General features: G+C 36.5%; 1 protein-coding gene across 1 annotated transcript; it reads right to left on the bottom strand.

Annotated features, from left to right (window-relative positions):
• Positions 1–22,836: 22,836 nt before the first annotated feature.
• LOC133287368 (autophagy-related protein 2-like) lies at positions 22,837–24,918 on the bottom strand. Its single transcript, XM_061484961.1, has 6 exons — positions 24,906–24,918; positions 24,679–24,767; positions 24,140–24,253; positions 23,565–23,761; positions 23,273–23,440; positions 22,837–23,053 (listed from the first exon to the last, which is right to left on the bottom strand). The coding sequence occupies exons 2-5, from the start codon at positions 24,742–24,744 to the stop codon at positions 23,371–23,373; spliced, it is 447 nt and encodes a 148-aa protein (XP_061340945.1). The 5' UTR covers positions 24,745–24,767; positions 24,906–24,918; the 3' UTR covers positions 22,837–23,053; positions 23,273–23,370.
• Positions 24,919–26,122: the final 1,204 nt, after the last annotated feature.

Genomic DNA, 26,122 nt, shown 5'->3' with positions numbered 1-26,122 from the left:
AGTATCCAATGATGCAGTCTGGCTGAGAATGTTTCCTTTTGCTCTTAAAGGAAAAGCTTTGAATTGGTTGGAGAGGCAACCTGCGAGAAGTAATCCCTCATGGGAGAATTTATCAAACAAGTTCTTTGCGGAGTTCTTCTCGATGGAAAGATACAATCAGATGGTGAATGATATCACCAATTTCACTCAAGCTGAGTGTGAAACTATGTGTGCAGCCTGGAACCGATTCAAAGATCTAATGAGGATATGTCCTCATTACCCCATGACTAATGGTGATCAGGTCCGAATCTTCTTCAATGGTTGCAAACCTGAAATAAGGATGGTGTTGAATGTTGCAGCGGGTGGCACGATCAAATCCCTAAGAGCAAATGAGACTCTTGAGTTGATCGAGAGGATGGCTGCCAATGAAAATGAAGTGTTGTCATCCAAGCCTAAGAGAGGTATCCTTCAACTGGAAGGTAATGATGCGGTGGTGGCTGAAAATAATTTGTTATCTCAGCAGATAGCCAACTTGAGCTCAAGGCTTGACAAGATGCAGCTTGCTGGTGTTCAGACTAAAGCTGATGCTGTTGTGTGTGAATATTGCCAGAACAATCATAAGTCTAATGAATTTCCTTTGATGCCTTCTGATTCACCTCAACAAGTACAGGTGAATGGAGTTTGGTATGATCAAAGACCTCCGCCACAAAATACTCCAAGAAATCAAAATTTTCCTTCTGGAAGTAGCAATTTTCAGAGGAGAGGTCAATGAGGTGGTCTTGATTATAGTTATAATAATTACCTTCAGCCTCCACCAATCCTAGACAAAAAACCTTCTGATTTGGAGAGGTTAGTTAGACAAATGGCTCAACACTCCAATGCCTTCATGGAAGAGACTAGGTCCAATACTAAAAACATGAGTGCTTCTATAAGGAATTTGGAGAATCAAATTGGCCAGCTGGCTAAGTAAGTTGCTGATAGAACTCCAGGCACTTTCCCTAGTAACACAGTCACCAATCCGAAGGAAGATTGTATGGCCATCACAATTAGAAGTGGAAAAATACTTCCATCTCCCGAGGTTAAAGAAAAGCTAGACACTGCAGGTGAGCCAGGAAAAGAAAAAGAAATTGAAAAACCTGCTGAAGTGGTGAAGCCAGTGGAAAAGAAGAAGCATGAATTGAGTCCCGAATATGTGAGGGCTATGGCACCGTATCCTGAAAGATTCAAACAGGACATTCAGAAGAAGCATTATGAAAGGTTCTTGGATATTTTCAAAAAGCTTCATGTTAATATTCCATTTGCTGAAGCTTTGGTCAATATGCCAAATTATGCCAAATTCATGAAGGATCTTTTATCAAGGAAGCACAAGTTACAAGAGTGCCAAACTGTAGCACTTACTGAGGAGTGCAGTGCTATCATTAAAGGAAATGTCCTCCTAAGCTTCGTGATCCTGGAAGTTTCAACATTCCCATTGAAATTGGTAACACAAAAATCAGCAGGGCATTATGTGATCTTGGGGCTAGCATTAATTTGATGCCTCTTTCTGTTTGCAAATCCTTAGGGATCACAGAACTAAAACCCACTATGGTTTCTCTTCAACTTGCTGATAGATCTTTAAGGAAGCCTAGTGGAATAACTGAAGATGTTCTTGTGAAGGTGGACAAGTTCATCTTTCCTGCTGATTTTGTGGTGCTTAATATGAAGGCAGAAAATGAAATGCCTCTTCTTTTGGGTAGACCTTTCTTAGCTACATCTCGTGCAATGATTGATGTTGAAAACGGGAAGCTCGAGCTAAGAATGAATGATGATACCGTTACTATTAACGTCTTTGATTCTATAAAACATTCTTCTCACAAAGACGATTGTTTTAGTCTTGAAGTCTTGAAGGAAGAAAAAAATGTAGCGGTTGAAGTTCTTGAAAAAGCAGATGATGATAAAGAAGATGGTACCTCAAAAGTGGAATCGAAGGAGCTTCCTCAAACTCTAAAAGATATCTTCTTGGGTAATAAGGAGGCGGTAATTGAGGCACTGAAGGAATAGGAGACTGATTTGGAAGATAAAGATCCCTCTTCCCGTACCCACAAAATTCTCAAGGAAGATGATGACAAACATGGGAGGAAACCCCAAGGGAGGCGTCATCCTATACTGAAGAAGGTACTGAAAAAGAGGTGGTCAAACTTTTTTATACTGGTTGGACGACGTGTGCAGATCATCGACAAATGAAGGCCTCAAAAAGAAGAGTCTTTGACAAGAGACACCGAGACTCTATCTCTCAAAAAAATCAATGCTTCAAAGAGTTCTTAACATGGCTTCATGGTTTGGACCAAATCTGGGAATGGTGGTCTCATACACCAAGGCATCCAGTACCACCAGATTTTCCATTTGTTGAGTCATCTCATGCTGCTAAGAGGGATGACATGGATGATTGATATCTCCTTGCTGACGGAGATTTTGTATATTAGTTTATTTTCTATTTCGTATTTTTAGTTACTTTGTGTTGGTATATTTCTCTCTGATGTTTTAATGTGCGCATTATAGTTCATCCTATATGCCACTGTTTGTTTCATTGTGCAGGTTTTTCTTCCTTCTTGTAGTTTAATTATTGCTGAGGACATCAATTCTCTAAATCTGGGAATGGTAGGCTTGCATCTTAGAACTGCAATTCTTCTATCAGGGGAGATATTCTAACTCTTTTAATTTTCTTAGTTATTTTTGTAGTTATTTTGTGTGCTATAAAAAAATGGAAAAGGTTTTTTGAGCAAGTCCCAGGTTTAGATATGCTTCCCCTAGTTAATTTGACTGATTCATCATAGAAAACATGTTTTGTATGAACTTCTGGCATGATATTGTATGGGCATGAGTAGATTTCATGATTGCTCGTTTGTCTGAATTTTGTGCTTGAATGATTAATGATGCCTGATGTTTCTTTTGGAAGTCTAGCTTGACATTATAGCTGGTGAGGTTTTGTGCATAAACACTTATTTTATTTTGAAAGACCTCACTGTGATAGCATTCTAGAACTTGCTATGTTTCTCTGAGATGCATGCATTGATTGAAATGATTAAGGCAATTTTATTCTGTTAGCCATGGCCAGATAGCCCACCTATTTGATTTCTTCATTGTTAACCCCTTTGAGCCTGAGCCTTTTTATTCATAATTCCTGCTGATTACTTAGCCATATTCCTATTGTCTTACCTTTGTTGAGATTGAAATACTTGAAAAGAAAAGAAAAATTGATTGGGGTAAGTTTCATTGAAGCTAAGTAATATGTCAAAAAGAAAAGAAGAAATATAAAATATTTCTTTGAAATTTTTTTTGAAACGGTCTAAAAAAAAAAGGTGGAAAATAAAAGGGATGGACCCCTGATCTTAAAGAATATTGGAGCTGAAATTTGTTGAGATTTGATTGTTTTCAATAATATATCAGTATTCCAATCTCAACTAACAATTTTAGCTACTTCCCATAAATTCCTACCCTTAAGCCCGACCAAATTATATCCATGAGAAGTCCTTTTGATCAATTGTACATGTGTTAATGTTCCTCATCTTTAGAAACTTGAGAATATGATCAAGCTTATGGTAGTGTTATTGCTGTGATGGATTGAGTGATTGTTACTCTCCCAAACACTTGAGTGCTGAGCGTTATATGTTTATCTTGGTGAGGGGTGTTCAAGCTAGATTATGATATTTTCATGAGAATAGAAGGCATTGCTAGGAGTTCTTTGCATTGATTCAGTCATGCTTAGCATAGTGATCTATTGATTGTCTGTGTGATGTTATGTTGGAATAATTGAATATTTCCTGAATTGAGTCTTGTACATTGCTGGGAACAGCAACGTTTAAATTTGGGAATGATTTGATGTGCCTCTAGCATGTGTAGTTTTCTGTGTTAAAATTGATAAGAATTGAGTCATAAAAGAACAACTTAGATATATATTTGCTTATTATACTGATTCTTTCTATGTCAATAATATTTCTCACCTATTGGTTGTGTTTATACAGGTAAAAGGAGTAAAAATTACAAAATATAAAAAGCCTGTTGACGCGACTCCACACGGGTGTATCACAGCACAATTTCCAGTAATATGGCGTGGACCGGCACCACACTGGAGCGGACCCGCGCCAATTTACGAACTGTGAAGCGGACAATTGCAAGTGGCGCCTAGTGGCGCCAAAATGGTGCCACCTAGCGCCAAAAGAATGGCGCCAACAAGCACCCAACAAGAAGCAAGTGGCACCAAAGATTGAAGCAAAGTGGCGCCAACTGGCGCCAGGTTGCGGGGAAAATTATACCGTGTTTTTCGAGGGCAATTTTGGAAGAATGAAAGAGACTTATAAATAGGATGCCTTTTATAGAATTAGGGATCCAGACCTATTTTATTGAAGAGAGACGACAGCGGTGCTCAGAGAGGATTCCAGAGATCGACTTCTTCTTCTTCTTTCTCTATTAATTTACCAGGTTTTATGAATATTGAATTTTTAGCCATGATAATGGTTGGCTAGTTTATTTTTATTGTAGTTAGGGTCACGATCCCTATGTGAACCCTTGTTACAACGGATTGATTTATGATTATTCGTTTATATAATTATCTTTATCTCTTCACTGTTCGTATTTTCTATTTTCTTAATTAGAATTGATCACTCTAATAGTTGATAATAGTCTGCGGGTTAGAACCCTAGATAGGAATATTGGGGTTTTCATCTAGAAAGGGGGTAAGATAACGGTTCGTATGCATGCTAAAAATAGATGTGTATTGAATTGCGGATGCCTAAATTATTGAGTTCGTTGCTTAATACCATGAGGAACATTGCAAGGAATTGGGGTTCCAATTGGGTTTAAAGGGTTAACCTTGCAAGGAATTGAGGGTTAACTATTAATATTTTTTAGATAATAATTTATCCGAGTAATTTTATAAATGAATATTGTAAATCAATTCAGAGTAAGAAGTGGGGATCATATGGTGAGTGTACTCTAGCTACAATGTTTTTCTCATATTTTACAAATCACTTCTCATTTTTATTTTCAATTTTATTCTTCATCACAGAAAAATCCGAAAAATAAGTCTTTACTTTTAATTTTACTCAAATCGACATTAGTTGTCACAAACAAACCCTTTTGAATTCCTCCATTCTTGAAAGGACTATTAATTGATATACGATCACAATCCCTGTGGAGATGATACTCTACTTACTTTCTATATTACTTGTGCGATCGGTATACTTGCCGAGAAGCATCAGTGTGTAATGTGGAATCCCTTCCCAAAAAGGAATAATAACATCTTCACCTGCATATAGGAATTAAAACTTGTTAATACATTATTTAAATACCCTAAATCACATACTAGTTATTCTGTAAAATACCTTGATGATGATTTGCTAATTGTGCGGAGCCTATGTCATTAAGTTGCGGGATTTGAGACTCCACTGGTTCATGGTATACTGGGATTTGAGACGCGCACCTATCACCACCTTCATCTCCTTCAGAAACACTAGCATCCTCGGCCAGAAGACGTTCTTCCATTGCGATATTTTCATCATCGTCGTCGTCATGCATAACCAAAGTAGGATCATTTTCATTTCCTTCAGAAATGTTAGCAACTGGAGAAGCATGAGCAGCAAACGTTGATGCAAGACGGGGAGAATTTAAAGCAACTGACCTCACCGGTAAGGCTACATCCTCTGTTCCGGCAATGTCCACATACTACTCCAGAAAATCTTTCCTTGACTAGTTGACAAATTCTTCCATTATCATATCGACGTCTTCATCATCAACCACTTGCAAACTAATGTATTGATTAGATTGCCATAACCTTGTGGTGATCTGAGTGATACTTTGGTTACCTTGAAGAGTTAACTTCTGACAAATTCTCTGATGCAATTCGTCAATGGTTGCGTTGCATTGGATACATGTCGGCCTTTTTTCACCTTAAAACATGACACCTCGTCGGCCTTCCATCTTCCTACCATTGTAATATAACACAACACGAACATAATAAGATTGTGAACTCATTTTAAAATGGAATAACAAATAAATAAAAGACTAAATTTAAGCTAATGATTATGTTTGTAAATGTAAGAATTGATGGTGGAGAAGAGTTGTGAGCAGTGCATAGCAGTGCATAGAGTTGTGAGCATGTGTCACGCCCAAATTGAGCAGCACATGTCACACCTCATTTAGGCGTGACCCACGTGGGTGTCACGCCTAAATGGGGTGTGATATGTGACGCCCAATTTGAACGTGACATTGTGCAATAGATGTGTAAATATTTTCAAAACAACTATAAATTTATAATTTTTTATTTAAAATGTAATATATTAATTTTTTTGCGAGTATTTAGATAATTATTTAAGGGTTTTACTTCTCTCATGTAGTATGAGAGAAGTTATCTTATGTTGTGAGATAAATGAAGTGTAGCCCATCAATTTTTTTTAAAAAAGAAAAAGAAAAACGCGTCTTTTTATGTGAGTGTAACATGAGAGAGATAAATGTTACGTGACATAATAGTATAATTTTCCATTATTTAATGCCGAAAACTTTTGTCCTTGTGGACCTTAGTGAGGATGCACTTTTTGTAAAAGTTGATCATCCCAAGGCATGCTTTTATTATCTATTGCTTCCTATTTTACATTTCAATTGAAATGGAAGATTTCTTTTGCATTATTATTCAACGAGGTGAATTGGCCTGGGGTTTCTAAGACACCTTGGTATAATCAATATTTTCCGCCAATAAGTATCAAATTACGAGCACAAGTTAGCATATATGCTTTTTTATCCAAAAAAAGTAATCATATACTACAATTTTTATTTTTTATGCTATATATCTGAATAGCTTTCTCCCCTATGATTTGAATTATAATTTTGATCGTCATGCTCAGGAATTGTTGGAGAGGATGTTGACACTTGGCCAGCTCAGTTATTATTTCTTATTATTATAATTTTATAATTTTTTGTTGGTTACTATTTTCTTCACCACCAGTTTGAATTTACTGTGCAGATTATATACATGGAAATATTAAATAATAAATTTATTTATAAATCTTTATCTAATAACTTTAAAATTTATAAGAATCAATTTTTTTATATGGTTTCAGAATTCCAAAATTTGCAAAACTTTTTCTTACTTATTTATGTTTTTATAAAATGGGTAAAAAAAAAATTTCAAGTCAATGGAAATAAATTATCTTCGGTAAGCTACAAACGACATCATTTTGTGACGGAAATTAAGGTATTTTTGTAATTATAATTTATTGTAAGAATATATTAGTTTTTAATAATTTTTTAATCTTACAACTCAAAACGACATCATTTTGAGCTCACTAGAGATAATTTAATCTCCAGCTGAAGAAATAATTTTCTCATATAAAATGGGATAAGTTATTCTACCTACTATTTTTTTTGCCTACCTTTGCCTACCATCCTAAAACACCGTTAGATCATTCTACCTACTATTTTTTCTACCTACCTTTGCCTACCATCCTAAAACACCGTTAGATCAGAATCTCAAGAAGAGAGAAAGATAAATGTTAGTTAAGATTCTGATCTAACAGTGTTTTATGGTAGTAGAAGGTAGGCAGAAAAAAAAATGATAGGTAGAATAACCTATCCCATATAAAATATATAAAATAACATGAACAGTTTAAAAATCACAAATAGTTGGCAATCCCGAGCTTTTTTTGTCTGACTACCATTTGAAGTTAACATTTGAATCAACTAAGACCAAAATGTAAGGGACCAACTCCTCTGTATTATAGCCCAATACATATAAGAGAATTGATTTCTCTCGGTTTAAACAAAAATTCTAACCCAAATAATCAAGGTAGTTAGGAATCTTTAACTACGTACTAGTTCAATCCCTCAGGTTTCTTGCCACTAATTTGAGGGTATTTAAATTAATCAAAACATAATACAATATTGGCTCATTTTCTACGTTAACGCTATCTGTTAATAGTAAATTTAATAAAGTGACCTCATAATTTCTTGAAATTTAAGGCGTATATCAAAATATTTTTTTGGTTATATAAAATATTTATTATTTTATATTGTATAAAATTATTGAATAAAAGATAAAATACTATCTTAAAATTTAAAAACTATTTTTTTTAAGTAATTAGAGACAAAATAATAAATTTTATTGACAATTCTGATATCAGATTCTTAAAATAATTTCAAGGCCTAATAAATGTTTACTCAGATTCTATTTTTGTATTCCATGCTTAGGGCTTTTTGACGTCTTTGCCCCTCATTAATTAATTAATAACCAATTTGCCCCTCCCCCAGAACTATATCCACCATCCTGCCCCCTTTTAGTCGATTAAGTTGCATTTTTAGTCGACTACATTGCAAAAACTCAGGAAATATGAACCCCGCGTTTTAATCGACTACATATTAAGCTTGATCGATTAAAAGTCATGAAGGTTTAATCGATTAAATATATTATGTAGTCGACTAATTTTCGCGAATAACCCTATATGCATCCATTTCTCGGTCTCATTTCACAAATTTTCATATTACAACCCACTCTACCTCTTGTTTGTCATTTGTGATCCTTCCAAGTCCCCTTACTTGTCATCCCACCATCTCTAAAGACTTAATATTGTTAAATCATTGTCATTCCATCCACATTCTCATTTCTTGGCCCTAAAATGCGAACTCAAATCCCCAAAATCCGAACCCTACTACCAAATTCGTGTGAAATATGACCTCAAGTCCAAACATGTATGTTACAATGATCTACTATGATGTAAAGCATTATGAAGGCCCCAATGGTGTTCAATTTGAAGGAAAAACGAAAATGTTGAAAATCAAACGGGGCACTTCATACAATGAGTTGAAGGGGAGAAATCACCAAAAATTGGGGCTACAAGGTAGCCAATGCGTTCAGCGGATGATCGCCAGGGTAGAGTCTATAGCTGGTAAGGATGCTTTATTCTATATTGGTAACGATATATGTGACGATGAAGATGTGGAATGTGTCATAGATGCAATAGTTGACCGAAAATTTCAAAATTTTATTGAGATATATGTTGAAATAGATTGTGGTCAATCTTCATCTGCACCCATGCATGAAAGAAGTCAGAATCAAGAAGACAGAGTAGTCGATTTATCTGCACCTGCACCTGTCTTAAGTCAGATAACAGTGAGGGAAATAGACGAGGATGAGCACGAGGAGGATATGGACAATGATGACGACGGTGAACCTGAGAGTGTTATTCCGCTAGGTAACACCTCAGATACGGACGTTGAGGGGAATTTTGACGCTGACACAAACTTAGGAAACCTGAGTTCCCAGGTTATGCCACCACTTCGTGTTGACCCTATTAGCAGTGGTAAGATAGTGAATTAAAGTTTTTAAATGAATATTTCATATTTGTGTTATCATTCGTACTGACAGAAAACTCCTGTAATTTGTACGTAGGTTCTGAGATTGAGCCGTTTTGGAACGAAAGCCCACATTATTCCTTCATTAATTAAGCTCATCATAATGATGAGACAGAGATATTGTATGGCGACGATGACTTCCACGGTGGCTGGCAATTAGGGGATCTATTGTATTTGTATAAGGAGTTTCGTAGTAAATCTGAAATGCAACATGCAGTCAAATTATATTGTATGAAGGCTCACCGTACCGCTGTCGTGGCAAAAGTGACGAGCATAGATTTGTGATGAAGTGTCGGAACCATATTGATGGTTGTCCCCGGTACGTGTGGGCTATGTTGCCCAAGAATGGAAATACTTGGGTTGTTAGTAAGTGGGGTAAAGACCACACCTGTCTAAACCAAGGTCTTACCCGGGACCATAGACAATTGGATTCTGATGTTATCTGTGCAGCAATTATGAGTATGTAATACGCGATGGTTGGTTACATAAGTTATGTTTATGTTATTTAATTCAATGTTTATATTGACAATGTTGACTTAGATTTCTTTTTTTTCCTTTGTAGGTATGTTAAAAGAAAATCCATCTCTCAAACCAGTTCTTATTCAAGAAAGGGTTCAGCGTTTGTATGGATACAACATAACTTACAGGAAGGCTTGGAAGGCTAAAATGAAGGCCATTGTGAAGTTATTTGGTGATTGGGATAAATCATATGCATTCTTGCCTGGTTGGCTGACATACATGGCACAGGTTAATGTGGGTTTTGTGTTCAAGATTGATACGGACCAGTGCTTTGATGAACGTCGAGTCTACACCGATAAGGTTGTATTTCGCAGGGTATTTTGGACCTTTCACCAGTGCATTGAAGCATTTAAATATTGTAAATCCATAATCCAAATTGATGGCACGCACCTGTACGGTAAATACAAAGGTACCCTTTTGATTGCTACCTCACAGGATGGAGATGGATACATTCTGCCTATTGCCTTTGCCACTGTTCCGCCGGGCGAGAGATTGGAAGATTGGTCATGGTTTCTTAGCCTAATGCGTTTTCATGTTACACATAGGCATGGTATTTGTCTAATATCTGATCGTCACCCCAGCATCATCAGGGCTGTGAAGGATCATCCCGGTTGGCAGCCTCCATTTGCGTATCACGTGTTTTGTCTTCGTCACATCGGAAGCAACTTTAACACTAAGTTTAGGGATGTGGAACTGAAGAAAACCTTGATGAAACTAGGTATCCAATTTCCTTAATGTGTACAAGTTGTATTAAATGCAAATTTATATATAACTCATTCAATTGGGTATTTTTTTGTAGGGTACCTGAGTTCGAAGATTCATTTTGATATCAGATTTCAGGAATTTGTCGACAGTAACCCACAAGTAGCATCATGGATAGATCAAATCCCGAAAGAGAAATGGTGCAGGTCTTATGATAAGGAGGGCCGCAGATTTGGTCATATGACGACTAACCTATCTGAGTGTATCAATAAGGTCCTAAGAGGTGCACGTAATTTGCCGTTCCTAAAATGACTTAAACAAATTTCGGGTATCCTAAACCAACGTTTCCAAACATTGAAAAGGGATTAAGGGATTACAACGTCCACGTTCGTTTTTTGTAGTAAAAATTTTGTTCCCCAAGTCGTTTTTTGTAGTAAAAATTTTGATCCCCAAGTCACTTGGGGAACAAAATTTTTAATACAAATAACCAATGTGGACGTTGTAATCCCTTTTCAATGTTTTGAAACGTTGGTTTAGGATACCCGAAATTTGTTCAAGTCATTTTAGGAACGTATTAGTGATTGATTCATGTTTGTATGGACAATTGTGACATGTGCAACATAAGGAACCAAAATTATCAATTTTTTGGAAAAGTACCATTCACGCAATGTAGTTAACAATGAAAAGGGGATAGAAAATACAACTAAATAATTCAAATAACAAAACAACAACTTCATTACATGAAATAGTTTAGCAACTAAACCCTAATACAAACCCTAATCCCGACTACATGAAATCGGATATAAAGCAAAATACATAACAATAAATCCACCCTAAACATGAACTAAAAACATAAACCATAAATCTAATCCTCTTCCTCTTCGGACGTCGTCTCCTCATCACCCTCATCTGACACTTGAGCCCCCCCCTGCATCCTCCTCAACCTCCTGTCCTCGTGAAATCTCTAGACGAGCAAGCCGATCTTCCACACCCTTAAACCGTCCATGTATGTGTCTAAACCTCTTATTCCCTTTCTGGATGTGACTCTTCCTCCATTTTTTATGTTTCAGCGCCATTTTTCCTATCTTCTTCAGTGTGGCATTTATGCCTTTCATGACGTCACGCAAAGAAAATCCACCTTCAGGTTCAGCTATCTCCTCAACCTCAACCTCATCATCATCCTCCTCCTCATCCTCATCCTCCGCCTCTGGCTCAACTTTGTGTGCATCTGGGGCAACATAAGGAACCTCAACCTCAACTGTACCAGTGAACTGCCACCCACCCGCCGTGTTCCTTGCAATCTTGCACTGCTCCAGTAGACGCTTTCCGAACTTGCAATTATAGCCTGTGGTCTTCTTCAAGTGCTCAGTGTCCATGGGAACACCAAAGTGAACAAGTATCCTTTGTACCAGACAAGCGTATGGAAGACGACCCTTATGTTTGGCCTTAAACATAAACCAACAGATCTAGTGCCTCCAGTTAACCAGGGTGGCATGTCGGATAGCCCACATGATAGGAATGTCATGATCCAGCACCTTGGAATGATTGAAAGTTCGCGGGAACAGGATGTGGGTGATGACATAGTGTAATATGTGGGCCTCTACACTAGGGGTGTTCATCAACCGATCCAAACTGATTCAAACCGCGGTAACCGAACCAAACCGATTCAAATCGCGATAACCGAACCGAAAAACCGATAACCGAATAAACCGAAAACCGAAAAACCGAAAACCGAAATAAACTGCAAATTTTAATTGGATTGGATCGGTTTTCGGATGGGTTGATGAAAACCGATCCAATCCAAACCGATCCAATATATTAATTTTCCTATACCTACTTGGGTTTTTCCCCAATCATAGCCCAAAAATTTCTAAACCCAACACCTGTTAACCCATCAACTACACCCAAGAAAAAACCTAATCACATCTCATCAACAAAATTTCATTTGTGTAGAGCTTCATATCTCATTGCCAAAAAAAAAACTATATTATCGTTTACTGATGCTTTTTTATTTCAAAAAAAAAATTACAAAAACAATATATATAAAAGATGTTATTTGCAAAATAATCATGAAACAAATTTTAGGATTTTCAAAAAACTGAAAACCGATCCAATCCAAACCGAAAAAAATTGGATTGGATCGGATCAGATTTGAAAAAAAATCCAAACCGAATGGATGATTAAATGATCAAACCGAAGGTATTGAATCAGATGATTTTTGCTTCCAAAACCGATCCAATCCAGACCGCGAACACCCCTACTCTACACTAAGCAACCCCACTGTATAGTGAATGTAACGGCCACGTGCAATATCAGGCCTCCTGGCCTCCTCCACAGCATCTCCTCGGGAATATCCAAGAATTGTTACACTGCTATTAGCATCATATTCCACAGTCTGCGAAGCATCAAAGTCATACCCTAGTATCTCCAACCATACCGGAGCCGTCATGATGATGTCCACTCTGCAGACACTGGACCTCAACTCACCCTGTACATAGCTGAGGTTATAGTAGAAGGCCCGCACCATCAGCTCTGAGTAGGGACACAACATCTCAGCCAAAACCCTCATATGTGATGCCTCCAACAATCCCACAATCTGAAATCCCTTCCCCGCAAAAAATGTTGTATCCAATGACTTCGGAGGGCATAAGGGACAGTTCGCATGGTCACGTACAAATGTAGCGAGAACCGACGGGTCATCATCAAACAAGTATCCATACGGGAGGTCGATAGGAGCAGGCTCTTCGTTTGTTGCCTTGACGAAGAGGGCCGGTCTTGTCGTTGCTTTGTGCGTCTCTCAACTTCGGCATTGTCTGGTCTTCTACGGGGAGCCATTTGAACAAGCGTACCTACAATGGAAGTGTAAGCAATGGTCAAAATCAATAACTCAAAATCAGACAATAAGAATATCCAAAATTTTCAAAAATCAATAGTCATGCATACTAAAAAAAAATTAATCAAAGAGCACAAGTAAACCAAGCTATACAAATAAGCTAATGATAACTAAAGATTAAAAATATTAATAACTAAATCAAAACCCTAACCCTAACCCTTACCGGTGGCTGTGGAAAATATTAAAAATCAAAACCCAAACCCTAATGTTCTTCATTACATGAAACAATATCAATAATTAAACACAACAAAAATCAACCAACCTTCTGCCATAAAACACAAAAAAAAAAAGCAAAAACGAAATCATGTAAAGGAGAAAGAAATAAAAAAAAAACTACACATAAAACACAATGCAAGGGTTTAATCATTACCTACCAACTCAGATTCACAAGGTAGATGGTTGACTTGGTGTAATCGGACGGCCAATGAGAGGGGCTTCGATCGGTTCTTCAAGAGGTGGTGCCTTGGTGTCTCTTAATCGACTAGGGTTTCAAAATAACCCCCTTCGCGAAATGGTGGGGGGGGGGGGGGTTTAAAAAACGTAATCCGCGAAAAGTAGTCGACTACATAATAGATTTAGTCGATTAAACCTTCATGACTTTTAATCGATCAAGCTTAATATGTAGTCGATTAAAACGCGAGGTTCATATTTCCTGAGTTTTTGCAATGTAGTCGACTAAAAATACAACTTAATCGACTAAAGGAGGGCAGGATGGTGGATAGTTCTGGGGGAGAGGCAAATTGGTTATTAATTAATTAATGAGGGGCAAAAATGTCAAAAAGCCCCATGCTTAGTGTTTACACAGTGACTAAGATGGCAGATGTCAAATTAGTGCTTAATACCTACGAAGTAACTAGAGGGTGTTTGGATGTTAAAAAAAGCTGTCTTTTTAAAAAAAAATTAAATAAATAAATCTTTTTGAACCATTTCATACATTTGAAAAGAAAATTAAAAATAAAATAAAATAGTATTTTTTAAATTTAAGATTCATTGCTTCTGGAAAAAATAAAAGCCAAAGGTCAAATAATTTTTAAAAATTCAATTTTATCCCAACCCACTTTAACTATTTCACCCCATTACCATCACATATCTTTTTTTACTAATTTTATATATAAAAAAGCGTTTGTTAATTCTGACGTTAAAATAATTTTATCTTTTAAAAAATTTATTTAAGAAAAAAGCCGTAATTTTTTTTAAAAGCCCACGAGCTCTAAAACGCGAAATCATTTCCCCTTATCTAGAGTTTGTGAAAAATGCATTTGCTATGGCTATATGTCAATGGGAAAAAAACAACAGTAGAAGTGAGCTTGAGTTGACAAGGATATTAGAAGCCATGAAAAAAAAAAAAAAAAAGGTTTTTAGCTGTTTCACTCTTTGCTGTGTGAACTGTGAAAGTCAAGGGAGAATGGCTTCAGTTTGGATTCATAGACGACTAATGGACTTGGAAAAATATAAACATAACGGAGGCCCTTAGAAAACTAAGAGTCAAATTGTTGATTTTAATTCAACATAAACGAGTTCTTCACTTGGATCATAAAGAAATGAAGAATATATATGAATGTTTGATTGCAGTATTATTTTACAAAAAAATGAATAATAATTTTTAAAATTCTTTTAAAAGATATTTTTTTATAATTGTTTTTTTTAGTAAGCTGAGGGAGAGGACTCACAGTCACAGCACAACTTTTTTTTTTTTTTTTTGTAATCCTAATACAATTTAATCCAAACACGAACTATTTATCTATGTTTTTATTAACTATAATAAAATTGGTCTGAAAGGTAATTATCATCATTATTAACTATTAAATATAAAAGGAAAATAAGATATAACTAATTAAGAATTTACTTCGTTATTTTTTTAATCAAAGACAATTACAATTAAAAATAAGTAATGAATAATGTAAATAAAAAATTGAAAAACCTAGTATTCCCCCCACTCACTATTCCGTGTACCAAATTGCCCCTAACATCTATACATAGCCTCCACCATGTCAAAGATTTTGACAAAAACATTTATTATTAATAATAGAGCAGCATTTAATTGAGTGAATTTATATATATATATATATATATATATATATATATATATATATACTAGAGTGAAATTTTAGTTCTTAACTGTTAGTTACCTTCTTACTAAAAGGTAAAAATAACTCACTCATATTTTATTAATCATAAAAATTATTAAAATAAATATGGTCAGGTAGATTATTTTTTAGTGTTATTTTTTTCTAATTTTAAAAAATAACGTGTTGAATCTAGCAGAAATAATAAAAATATATTTTAAATCCTGAGCTATTACAGTATTACCCACTTAGAGACACAGATAGTTTCTTTTTTACGTATCAGCGAGTGAATCTTACGCGCTTGACCTCTTTTCTCTCTGAAAAACAAAAGAAGTTTCCGATTGCTATGGTTGAATCACGCTCGGCGTCGACGGAGGAGGAAGATAATCTGAATCGAAGTATAAAGAAACCTAAAGGCATAGCGATCCTTGATGATCTGATGGATGATCGGATACAGGGAGGAGATCTGGATGTTCCAGAGATGCATACTAAGGGAAAGGAAGATCTGGTGGGGAAAGCTCACTCCCCTGAGAAAATGCTTAAGGATGAAGGAGAACCTCAGTCTGGTGGATCTTCAGGGAAACCTGGTCGAATTATCTCTTATAGAGATAAGTTACTGAGGCTTAATGGTGCTGAAGGTATGTCGGATAGTGAAGAAGACTGGATGGCTAGACAACGTAGGGAGGAAGATGAGGAGGATATGTTGGAGGATGTAGTTGGAGATGGGGAAGACGGTCCACTATGCCCGTCCTTAAAATTCTCGAGGAGCTAGCGTAAAGAGGCCTGCAAACAGTGGAGAAAGGCGTTGATTATTAAGTTGCTGGGGAAACGGATGGGGGCTCGATTTCTAATGACTCGATTGTTGAGAATGTGGAACCTGGTGGGTACATTTGAGGTGATTGATATGGATAATGGTTACTTGGTGATCAGATTTCAGGAGGATGGTGACTACAATCATGTGCTTCATGATGGGCCATGGATCATTGCTGATCACTACTTAACTGTGCAGCGTTGGAGACCATTCTTTGATCCGTATGATGATCAATTGAAGCGCCTAGCGGTTTGGATCCGAATTCCAGGTCTCCCTTTGGAGTTTTATACCACACAGTATCTCTGGTTAATTGGAAGCATGTTTGGGAGAACACTTAAGATAGATAAGAACTCATTGAGAAGGAATGAGCTTGGAGATGGAGATATCACTGAACAAGGCAGGTTTGCTAGGATCTGTGTAGAAGTTGACCTCCGAAAAAGTTTCTTATCTAAGTTTAAGATTGGTGAAAGGATTATGCATGTGGGGTATGAAGGTTTGCATATGATATGCTTTGGCTGTGGTATGTATGGGCATAGAAAGGACTTATGTCCTAGTATTGGTGGACAAAAGATTAGTTCTGAAGCTGATGGTACTGATTCTAAGAATCAGGTTATGGAGGTGAAGGAAAAAGCTGTAGTTAATAACAAGGAAGAAGAGGCCTTTGGATCTTGGATGGTTGTCCAGAAGCCAGGGAGAGGAAGGAAGATGAGAGCATCTCCGGTTAACCAATCAACTATTAAAGAAGATATTCAGAAGCTGGAGGCTCAGAATGCTACTGGTGGAGTTGGTGAAACTGTTGGGGAAGTTATGGCTATAGATAGCCCAACTGAGGAAGTTATTCCTGAATTGGCTTTACCAACAGGTGACAAGAAGGATGTTATTCCTATTAGAGTTGAAGGAGGAGGGGGTAATGAAAGGAGAGCCAAAGGATCACATCTTAGTGTTTCTTCTTCAGGAGTTGAAAAACAGAAAAAAAAAGTGGTCTAAAAGCTGGTTTTTTAAAGGGAGGTTCTGTTGGGGTTAGTGGAGTTCAAAAACATAAATCCTCTTCTAAAGGTCCTACAGTTAGACATCTATCCTCTGAGAACCAGCCCCCCAATTCTTCGAGTGTGGGAGTTCAGAAGCTGCCTTCTAGAAGTAAGAATGTAGAAGGGGGTGCTGCAACCTTCTCAGGATCCGAATAGCTTAGCCTTTGGCAAAGTCAAAGGGGATGATATTACAAGCATGATGAAGTCTGGAGATCATAATCCGAATGGGTTTGAAGCTAATCAGGGTAATATTGGTCTAGGAGAGGCAAAGAGCTTTGATGTACCTTGATGGGTCTTTCTTTGTTGGTTGAGGTACTGGGTACTTTTTTATTGTTTATGTTTATGAATATTTGTTCTTGGAATTGTAGAGGAGTAGGGAAAAAAGAATTCCCTGCCCTGATTAGAGATATGAAATACAGATTTAAAATAAAGGTTTTGGCATTACTGGAAACTAAAATTCAGGGTGCTAGAGGAGATGTTATTATTAGGAAACTTGGTTTTTCAAAATTTTTTAAGCAGGAGGCTGTGGGTTTTTCTGGTGGTGTTTGGATTCTTTGGGATGACAAGGATGTCGAGGTGGAGATAATCAAATCTCACCATCATTATGTCCATACTAGGATTCATTATGTTGAAGATAAAAGGATGGAAATAGCTACATTTGTGTATGGTAGCCCGAGGAGGGTAGAGAGATTACAGCTTTGGGAAGAGTTGTTGGTTATTGCTGACTCTGTGGTGGGACCTTGGGTTCTGGTTGGGGACTTCAATTCTGTCCTTAGGCAGTATGAGAAGGATGGGGGTCTTGATGTGTGTTGGAGGAGCATCCAGGATATGCAGGAATGTCTTGAGAAGTGTAGAGTTTTTGATGTTGGGTTTAAAGGACCTAGCTTCACTTGGAGGAGGGGTAAATTACAAGAGAGGATTGATAGAGCTTGTGCCAATGAAGCTTGGAATGTGGCTTGGCCTAATAGAGTTATAGCTCATTTACCCTTTTTTAATTCTGATCACAGGCCAATCCTTATTAGCAATTTCCAAGCTTGTCAGGAGGTTAAGGGGGATAAACAGTTCAAATTCCTAGCTGCTTGGCTTACCTTTGCTGATTTTGGCAATATTGTCAAACAATGCTGGGTTAAGGAAGCTGCTTGGACTGAGGCCAGAAGTGAGTTTGAAAATGCTGCATCAAAATGGCATCAAGAGGTCTTTAATGAAGGGATGAGACAGAAACATAGGGTTTATGCCAGGATTCAGGGGTTGGACTTAAAGTTAGAAGCTGGTCCGGACAGAGAGCTTGAAAAACTGCAAAGAGATCTTTGGAAGGAATTGGAATCTATTTTGCTAAGAAAAGAATTGAACTGGTTCCAGAGATCCAGAGTTAATTGGCTGAAATTTGGTGATAGGAATTCGAGATTCTTTCACTCTTCTACAATTGCTAGAAGAAGAAGGAATAAGATACTTACCATCAAAAATGACCTTGGAGAATGGACAGCTGATACTAAGGAGTTGGTTGAGACAGCTGTGAAGTATTTTGAGAGACTTTTTCTGGAAGAAGATGATTCACAGGAAGAATTTCCTATTAAAGGTGTTTTCCCTAAAATGGAGGACCAGTTGCTGTCAAATCTAGCTAAAACTCCTGATGAGGTGGAGATTAAGAGCATTGTGTTCAAAATGGGGAGATTTAAAGCACCTGGCCCAGATGGTCTTAATGCAGCTTTTTTTCAAACTCAGTGGCATATTGTTGGTAAATCAGTTTGTGATCTAATCAGAGGTATTTTTGATGATCCTAGGAAGACTCAACTGGTTAACCAAACTCATTTGTGTTTAATCCCAAAGGTTGAGAATCCTGAGTGCATGAAGGATTTCAGACCCATTAGTTTATGTAATGTGTCTTACAAGATAGTCACCAAGGTAATTGCTCACAGACTTAGAGATTTGATGCCAAACTGGGTTTCTCCAAATCAGAACTCATTTATCAAAGGGAGACATAGTGCTGATAATATTGTGATAGCTCAAGAGCTCATCCATTCAATGAAGAATAAGAAAGGGAAGCAAGGATGGATGATGATCAAAGTTGACCTTGAGAAAGCCTATGATAGGTTGAGTTGGTCCTTTATACATGATACTTTGTCTGAATTGGGTTTACCTGCTAAGCTAATTTCTCTTATTGACAGCTGTGTTGGGACCAGTGAGCTAAACATGCTATGGAATGGGCAGCCCACTAGATATTTCAAACCTTCCCGTGGAGTAAGACAAGGGGATCCCCTATCTCCATACTTATTTGTCTTATGTGTAGAAAGGCTAGCTCACCTTATTCAAGTAGCTGCTGATGTTAAAGCTTGGAAGCCAATTGTCCTTAGGAAAGGAGGTCCTCCCTTATCTCACTTATTCTTTGCTGACGATATCATCTTTTGTGCTGAAGCTTCCTTGGATCAGGCTCAAATCATCAATCAAGTTCTTAGATTGTTTGCTTTGAGTTCAGGGCAGAAAATTAATCTTGAGAAGACTAGAGTTTTCTTTTCAAAAAATGTCCAGTATGGTAGAGTCAAGGAGATCAGTGACTGTTTAGGGATTAGCAGCACCCTTAACCTGGGAAAGTACTTGGGAGTGTTTCTAAACCATTCCAGAGCCAGCAAAAAATCCTTTGAGCATATTCTGGAGAGAGTCAAACAGAGAATGAATGCTTGGAGTGCTAGATCACTGTCTCTAGCTGGGAGGCTCACATTGGCCAAATCAGTGTTGTTTGCTATGCCTACCTATGCTATGCAAACAGCCTGGTTGCCCAAATCAGTTTGTGAGGAGATAGAGAAACATACCCGTGGCTTCATATGGGGATCTTCTAGAGAAAGAAGAGGTACTCACCTGGTAAAATGGGAGAAAATGTGTTCTGACAAACAATGTGGTGGAGTTGGGCTGAGGGAGCTTAGATCTTTTAACCAAGCCTTTATTATGAAGGTTGGATTTGGGATGCTGTCCAACAAGAACTCGCTGGGATCAAGGGTTCTGAGAAGTAAATACAAGATTGAGGATTGTATTATGCCTCATATTCCTAAGAGTGCCAATGTTAGTAATCTGTGGGAGAGGTATAAGCTCATCCTGGAATCAGATTATGTCAGGAACTGGAATTATGTTGGGAAATGGTAAGCTAACTAGTTTCTGGTTGGATTGGTGGGTGCCTGAAGTTGGTCAACTTATTGATAAAGCCACTAATACCATCCCTGAAGATGCTAAAGGTTGGAAGGTTGCTTGTTGTGTTAGGCCAGATGGTGAGTGGGATTGGGGTAAATTTAGTATGTTCCTCCCTGAGGAGGTTTGTGAAGCCATAGCTAAGTTGGAGTGTCCCAAGGAGGGAGATGAGGAGGATAGGATATACTGGAAGCCTTCTAGCAATGGCTTGTTTTCTGTTAAGTCTGCTTACCAATTTATCAGGATGGATAAACCTGGTTTGCAGCAACATGATAGTAAATGGGATCTTGCTTGGAAGTAGAAGGGACCAGAGAGAGTGAAACATTTTTTATGGTTGTTGATTGGGGACAAACTGTTAACCAATGAGCAAAGAAGAAGAAGGCATATGGGAGATGAAGCTAACTGTCCTAGATGCATGCTTTTTTGTGAGGATTGTTGCCATGTGATGAGGGATTGTGGTTGGGCTAAACAGGTGTGGATGTTGTTAATTGATAAAAGAATCTCTACTTCTTTCTTTTCTGGTGATATGCTGGATTGGCTTAATTTTAACTTGGGAGGAGGGAAGAAGGATAATCAGGACCTGTTTTGGAAGCTCACATTTGGAGTGACTTGTTGGATGATTTGGCAAGCTAGGAATAATCTGGTGTTTAGAAATGAAAACTGCTCTCCAGAGAATTTATGTCAAAAGATAAGGACCTTTGTGCAGAATGTAGTTCATGCTGAAACTGTTCTGGATACTGCAGCTATTCGTGTGGCTGATAAGGTTGAAAGCAGGGTTCTGTGGAGACCTCCTCAAAAGGGCTGGATAAAAATCAATTCTGATGGGTCCTGTTCTTTGGATGGGTACAAATCTGGATGTGGAGGTGTGTTAAGGGATAGTGATGGCAGATAGCTGATGGGTTTTATAAAGAAAACTGGGCAAGGAAATCCCTTAAAGGCTGAGTTATGGGGTATGCTACTAGGGTTACAAGTGGCTTGGGAGCATGGTTTCAGAAAAATTCATTTGGAAGGGGACTCTACGGAAGCAATTCAATTGGTTCAAGGTGTTTGTCCGCTGGATCACCCTTTTGGCCATCTGGTGCATAAAATCAAGGAGTTCATTGACAAGCAGTGGTGTGTTATACTGACTCATACAAATAGGAAAGGAAATGAAGTGGCGAATTTCTTGGCCTCAATAGTTGACCATAATTCTTGGGAAGTGGTTATTCTTCCTAATATTCCTATAGGTTGTTTTAGTTTTGTTGAGAAGGATCTGATGGGAATGGCTAGTCTTTCCACTGATCCTTAGGTAGCTGGTTTTCTGGTTTTTTGTTATTCCCTAATATCCAAAAAAAAAAAAAAAAGACACAGATTTTCCACCAAGTTTTCCATTTTTCCTACATTTCAACGCCCAACGCTTTTTTTGTATTTGTCTTTTCTTTCCTGCAATTTTTGAATTTTATTTTATTTTTCTATTAATTACCTTAATTAATCAAGGTTTTCTTTGTGGGTGATTGGGTTTGTATGTCTCTCTCGCTAGGTTAGATTCCTAGCAGTTTTATTTGGGCCTGAAGTTAAAAAATTGTGTGCTGATTTTTTTTAAACAGATTAGGCAAAGAGCCGAAGACTAACTAAGAAATCAAAATACTTAAATATGAGGAGATCTGATGATAGCACCCAAATCAGCCAAAAAAAAAATTAAAGCTAATATTAGGAGGAATTAATGGAAAACAAAGGTCTTTTATAGAATAGCTAGTTCTATCATATGTTCCTAATTCAAATAGAATTGATTCCCGTAAAAGATACATGTAATTTATAAAAACAACATCAACAATCACTACAAAAAAAATGCTGATTAGCCACACTTAAAAATGTGGCAAACATTGATAAAAAATGTGGCTAACATATTTTACCACATTTTGATTAAATGTGGCTAGAAGTGGTGTTGCAATAATTTAGCCACATTATTTTATTCACTTTGCTACATTATGACCAAGTGTGGTAGCCTTTTCTTAGCCACATTTATTGTTAATTTAGCCACTTTATAAATGTGGTTAAACTGTTTTGTTTGCCACAATAGAAAAATGTGGCTAATTGTGCCTAAATTTTTTTTAGGCACATTCATGACCATAAATATACAAAATTCCTTTTTTAAAATTAAAAACATTATGAATTCGATAAATATCAATAATAAAGAAAATAATATTGAAAATAGCTCAAACACAATTTAGTGAACAAATTAAAATGTGAACCAAACATCAAACATTATATTCAATTATCACTGACTAATTTGTACAAGTCATCATGTTTTTAATTTATATAAGCTAATCAAACTTTCTACCAATATCATAGAGGGAAAAAATCGCCAAATAAAACTAATAAAAAGTTCACTTACGGGACATCTATACAAAAAAGTATCTTCTCAATTCATAAAAAAGTACGGTAGTACAAATTTTTCATATTTAGAACTTGTTCTTGTATGCCATCCTAGTCTTTTGAAATGCCATCTACCAGATCACACCTGCACAAATCAATTTCATATTATGTTAATATAGTATTAATATACAAATATGTACAAGAAGAAATTAGAAGATGCACCTGTTATTTTCTTTATTTTATTTATTTTCAGAGCATTATTCTCATCCTCTTAACTTCAATTGATAAAGTCTACTAAAATAAAACTTCAATTGATAGAGAGCATTATTCTCCATCTTCTACTAACAAAGAAGGCTCAACTCACATGATGCTTGAGAGACTGCGCTGCCGATTAAAAAGAGCTCCAATTGTAATGCCATTTTAGTACAACAACAAAGTAATATGCCACAAGTGCACCATTAATCAGTCTTCTTCCCAGGGTTGTGTTGGACAATATTTTTCCATGGACTCCTTTTTACGTTCAGGATCAAGGCTACAAAAGGGAAGGGGAAAAAAAACTTCATTATATCTAGTTCCAGAGAATTCAAGAGGTACAAAACAGGACTTTGTCAATCCAGAAATGAATCATTCAAAATCAAGTCAACTTTATCACAGACCTATTTCTGAATCCAAGAAGAGTATAGTGTACAACACTTGCACAAGCAGACGCAGGAGCCATGGCAGCTGTAGGAAGTCCTCGAAAAGCAGCTGCCAAGGCAGGTCCTGCACCTGAACCACGCTTGTATTTTTTCAAGGGGTTCTGAACTAACACAGCAGCAGATTTTCCCAGGCCATCACAGAGACTCTCATAAGCCTGTAAAATAAAGAAAAATAACCTTTTTATAGTCAGTAAACAAATTAAAAAGCATATGCAATCACATTGAATTTCTGTTATTGTCCAAACATCCACGTTTCCTATGTACAAGGAACTGCTAAGTAATAGAAATTTAAACAAGATCTTGATACTAACAAATATAAGGAAATGTCTCGTACATTATTTGTAATTTAATAGAAACAACGCCTATCTGAGACTTGCACACACCCCACCAAGTAATGCTTCAGACAATTTTACTAATAAAGCAAGAATTGGTGCTCTGCTATTACACTAGAGTCCATCGATTGACAATATGGATAATTACAAAATTAAAACAAGAAAGAAATTCTTAAATAAAAATTAAAGAGCAAAATTTACCTTCCAAGGGACAAGATTTACAAGCTTTATATAATTCCCATTCCTTAATGCCGCTAGATCTACATGATTGGGATTGTAACACACCCGGACAAGAATAGGACATATGTCTAGCTTCTGAAACCAAAATTAATATGCGAATACATTAATATGATAATCTACAGGAAAGACTCATCAAATTAACATTTCTTAAAACAAGTCCATCAAATTACTGCATCAAAAGAGGACCTTTCCATCAAACTCCTATCCTTCATCAACATGATGTCTGGTACTATGTGAACATGGCTGACTTTGAAAAAGTAACCACATATACATAGGAAAAAGAATGCTTGAATGCAATTGAACAAGTATATTATAGCAAAACAGAGATTAAACAAAAATTTTAGTCTAGCAAAACAGCCGATGCTAGCTTACATAGGAAGAAGTGACTACATATACATCTAATCGCCTATAACGAGGTTTTATATAGCAAAACAGAGATTAAACAAAATAATAAGCAACACCACCTTCACATTTTGTAAAGCATCAACAACCATATATACCTTTATAATCTCACAAGTATTTTTCATGTATTTTGGCGTGGTTCTCTTCCCACCATAGTCTAGCATGCATCTCCCCAAATTTTTCTTAGCTGCATCACATATGAGGAAACACCGGAAATAAATTCCATATAGTTCTACATCAGAATACAATTAAAAAAGTAAAATCTAATGCGCATTTCCAATTTTTCATTCCCATATTTATACGATGGTTATGAAATTGAGACTACTTGTAAGAGCACAATGACTAAACACATAGCATCAGACTAGCGATTTCAACTTTGAAGTTGCTTCTGGCTTAAAACAATGTCAAAGGATAAAGATTATGATTATCCATTAAGAGCAGCCTCTTTTTATCCTTTTTTATCTGTTTCCAAAAAAAAAAAAACAAGTATCAGCTAGAAATGGTGTAATGGCCAGATGAAGAAAAAAGATTTATTAGAGAAAACCCAATTCGACTAAAGAAATCATTCAGAGACCAATAGAGGAGAAGTCAACAATAGTAATATGAATATATAAATATATATATATATATATATATATATGTGTGTGTGTGTGTGTAGGTATGTATATATATATATATTTCTTAAAGAGGCTGCAGTGGAAGCAAGCACATAACACATTCACGAAGTAATGAGATAAGAGTCAATAGAAGTAAAAAATCAATTATGGGAAAGCTTATATGGTCATCACATATTCTGTGAAAATAACAAAATTCATCCTTAAAAGTTAACTTGCTCACATTATGGACTTATTGAAACTTTATTGCATGACTTTTGAGTTTCCACTATTATCAATAGCATGGCATATTTATATTACCAAGTCATTAACTGTTTCAATTAGAATCCAATTTTTTTAATTTGTTTTCATTTTCTTTCCTCGATCTCCATGACACATAGACTAGCAAATGAACAAACAGCCAAAAAAAAGACCATAACACAGACAGAGTTGCTCATAACTTGATATTCCACAAGCACTAAATAAAACATAATAAAAAATAATATAATGAATGAAATATTAAACCAATAAGCAGTAACCCATCAGCATATACAATACAACCCTTTAATGGTTCAAACCCTTCATCGAACTCAAACACAAAAAAGACTTAACAAGGAAAAGCTCAAAAGCTATGAATAAGCTATAAAACTAAATATTTTAATACAAACCTTCCATGTTAGTAGAAACCAACCATAATGGGTGAGCTATAATATTGCAGTAATATTGCCACTAATGGCATGATGCATGGAATAAGACAACTAAATAGATTGGGTCTTCAGTCTCAAAGAGTGAAGATCCGACTTAACAGTAATGTTAGTTGCATTCACTATGTACAAATAAGCTTTTTTGCTTTGAAATCATCTGAACCAATGTCCAGCATTTCCAATAAATGGTAAAAAAAAAAATTATCAGACCTAATAATGCTAAATCCATTATCTGTACAAGTTCA

The sequence above is a fragment of the Gastrolobium bilobum genome, unplaced genomic scaffold, assembly GCF_033153095.1.
Source record: "Gastrolobium bilobum isolate Gb01-03AN ecotype WA unplaced genomic scaffold, APGP_CSIRO_Gbil_v1 utg30566, whole genome shotgun sequence".
Taxonomy (NCBI): Eukaryota; Viridiplantae; Streptophyta; class Magnoliopsida; order Fabales; family Fabaceae; genus Gastrolobium; species Gastrolobium bilobum.
Note: the sequence above shows the minus strand (reverse complement) of the source record. Positions and strands in the feature narration are given on the sequence as shown.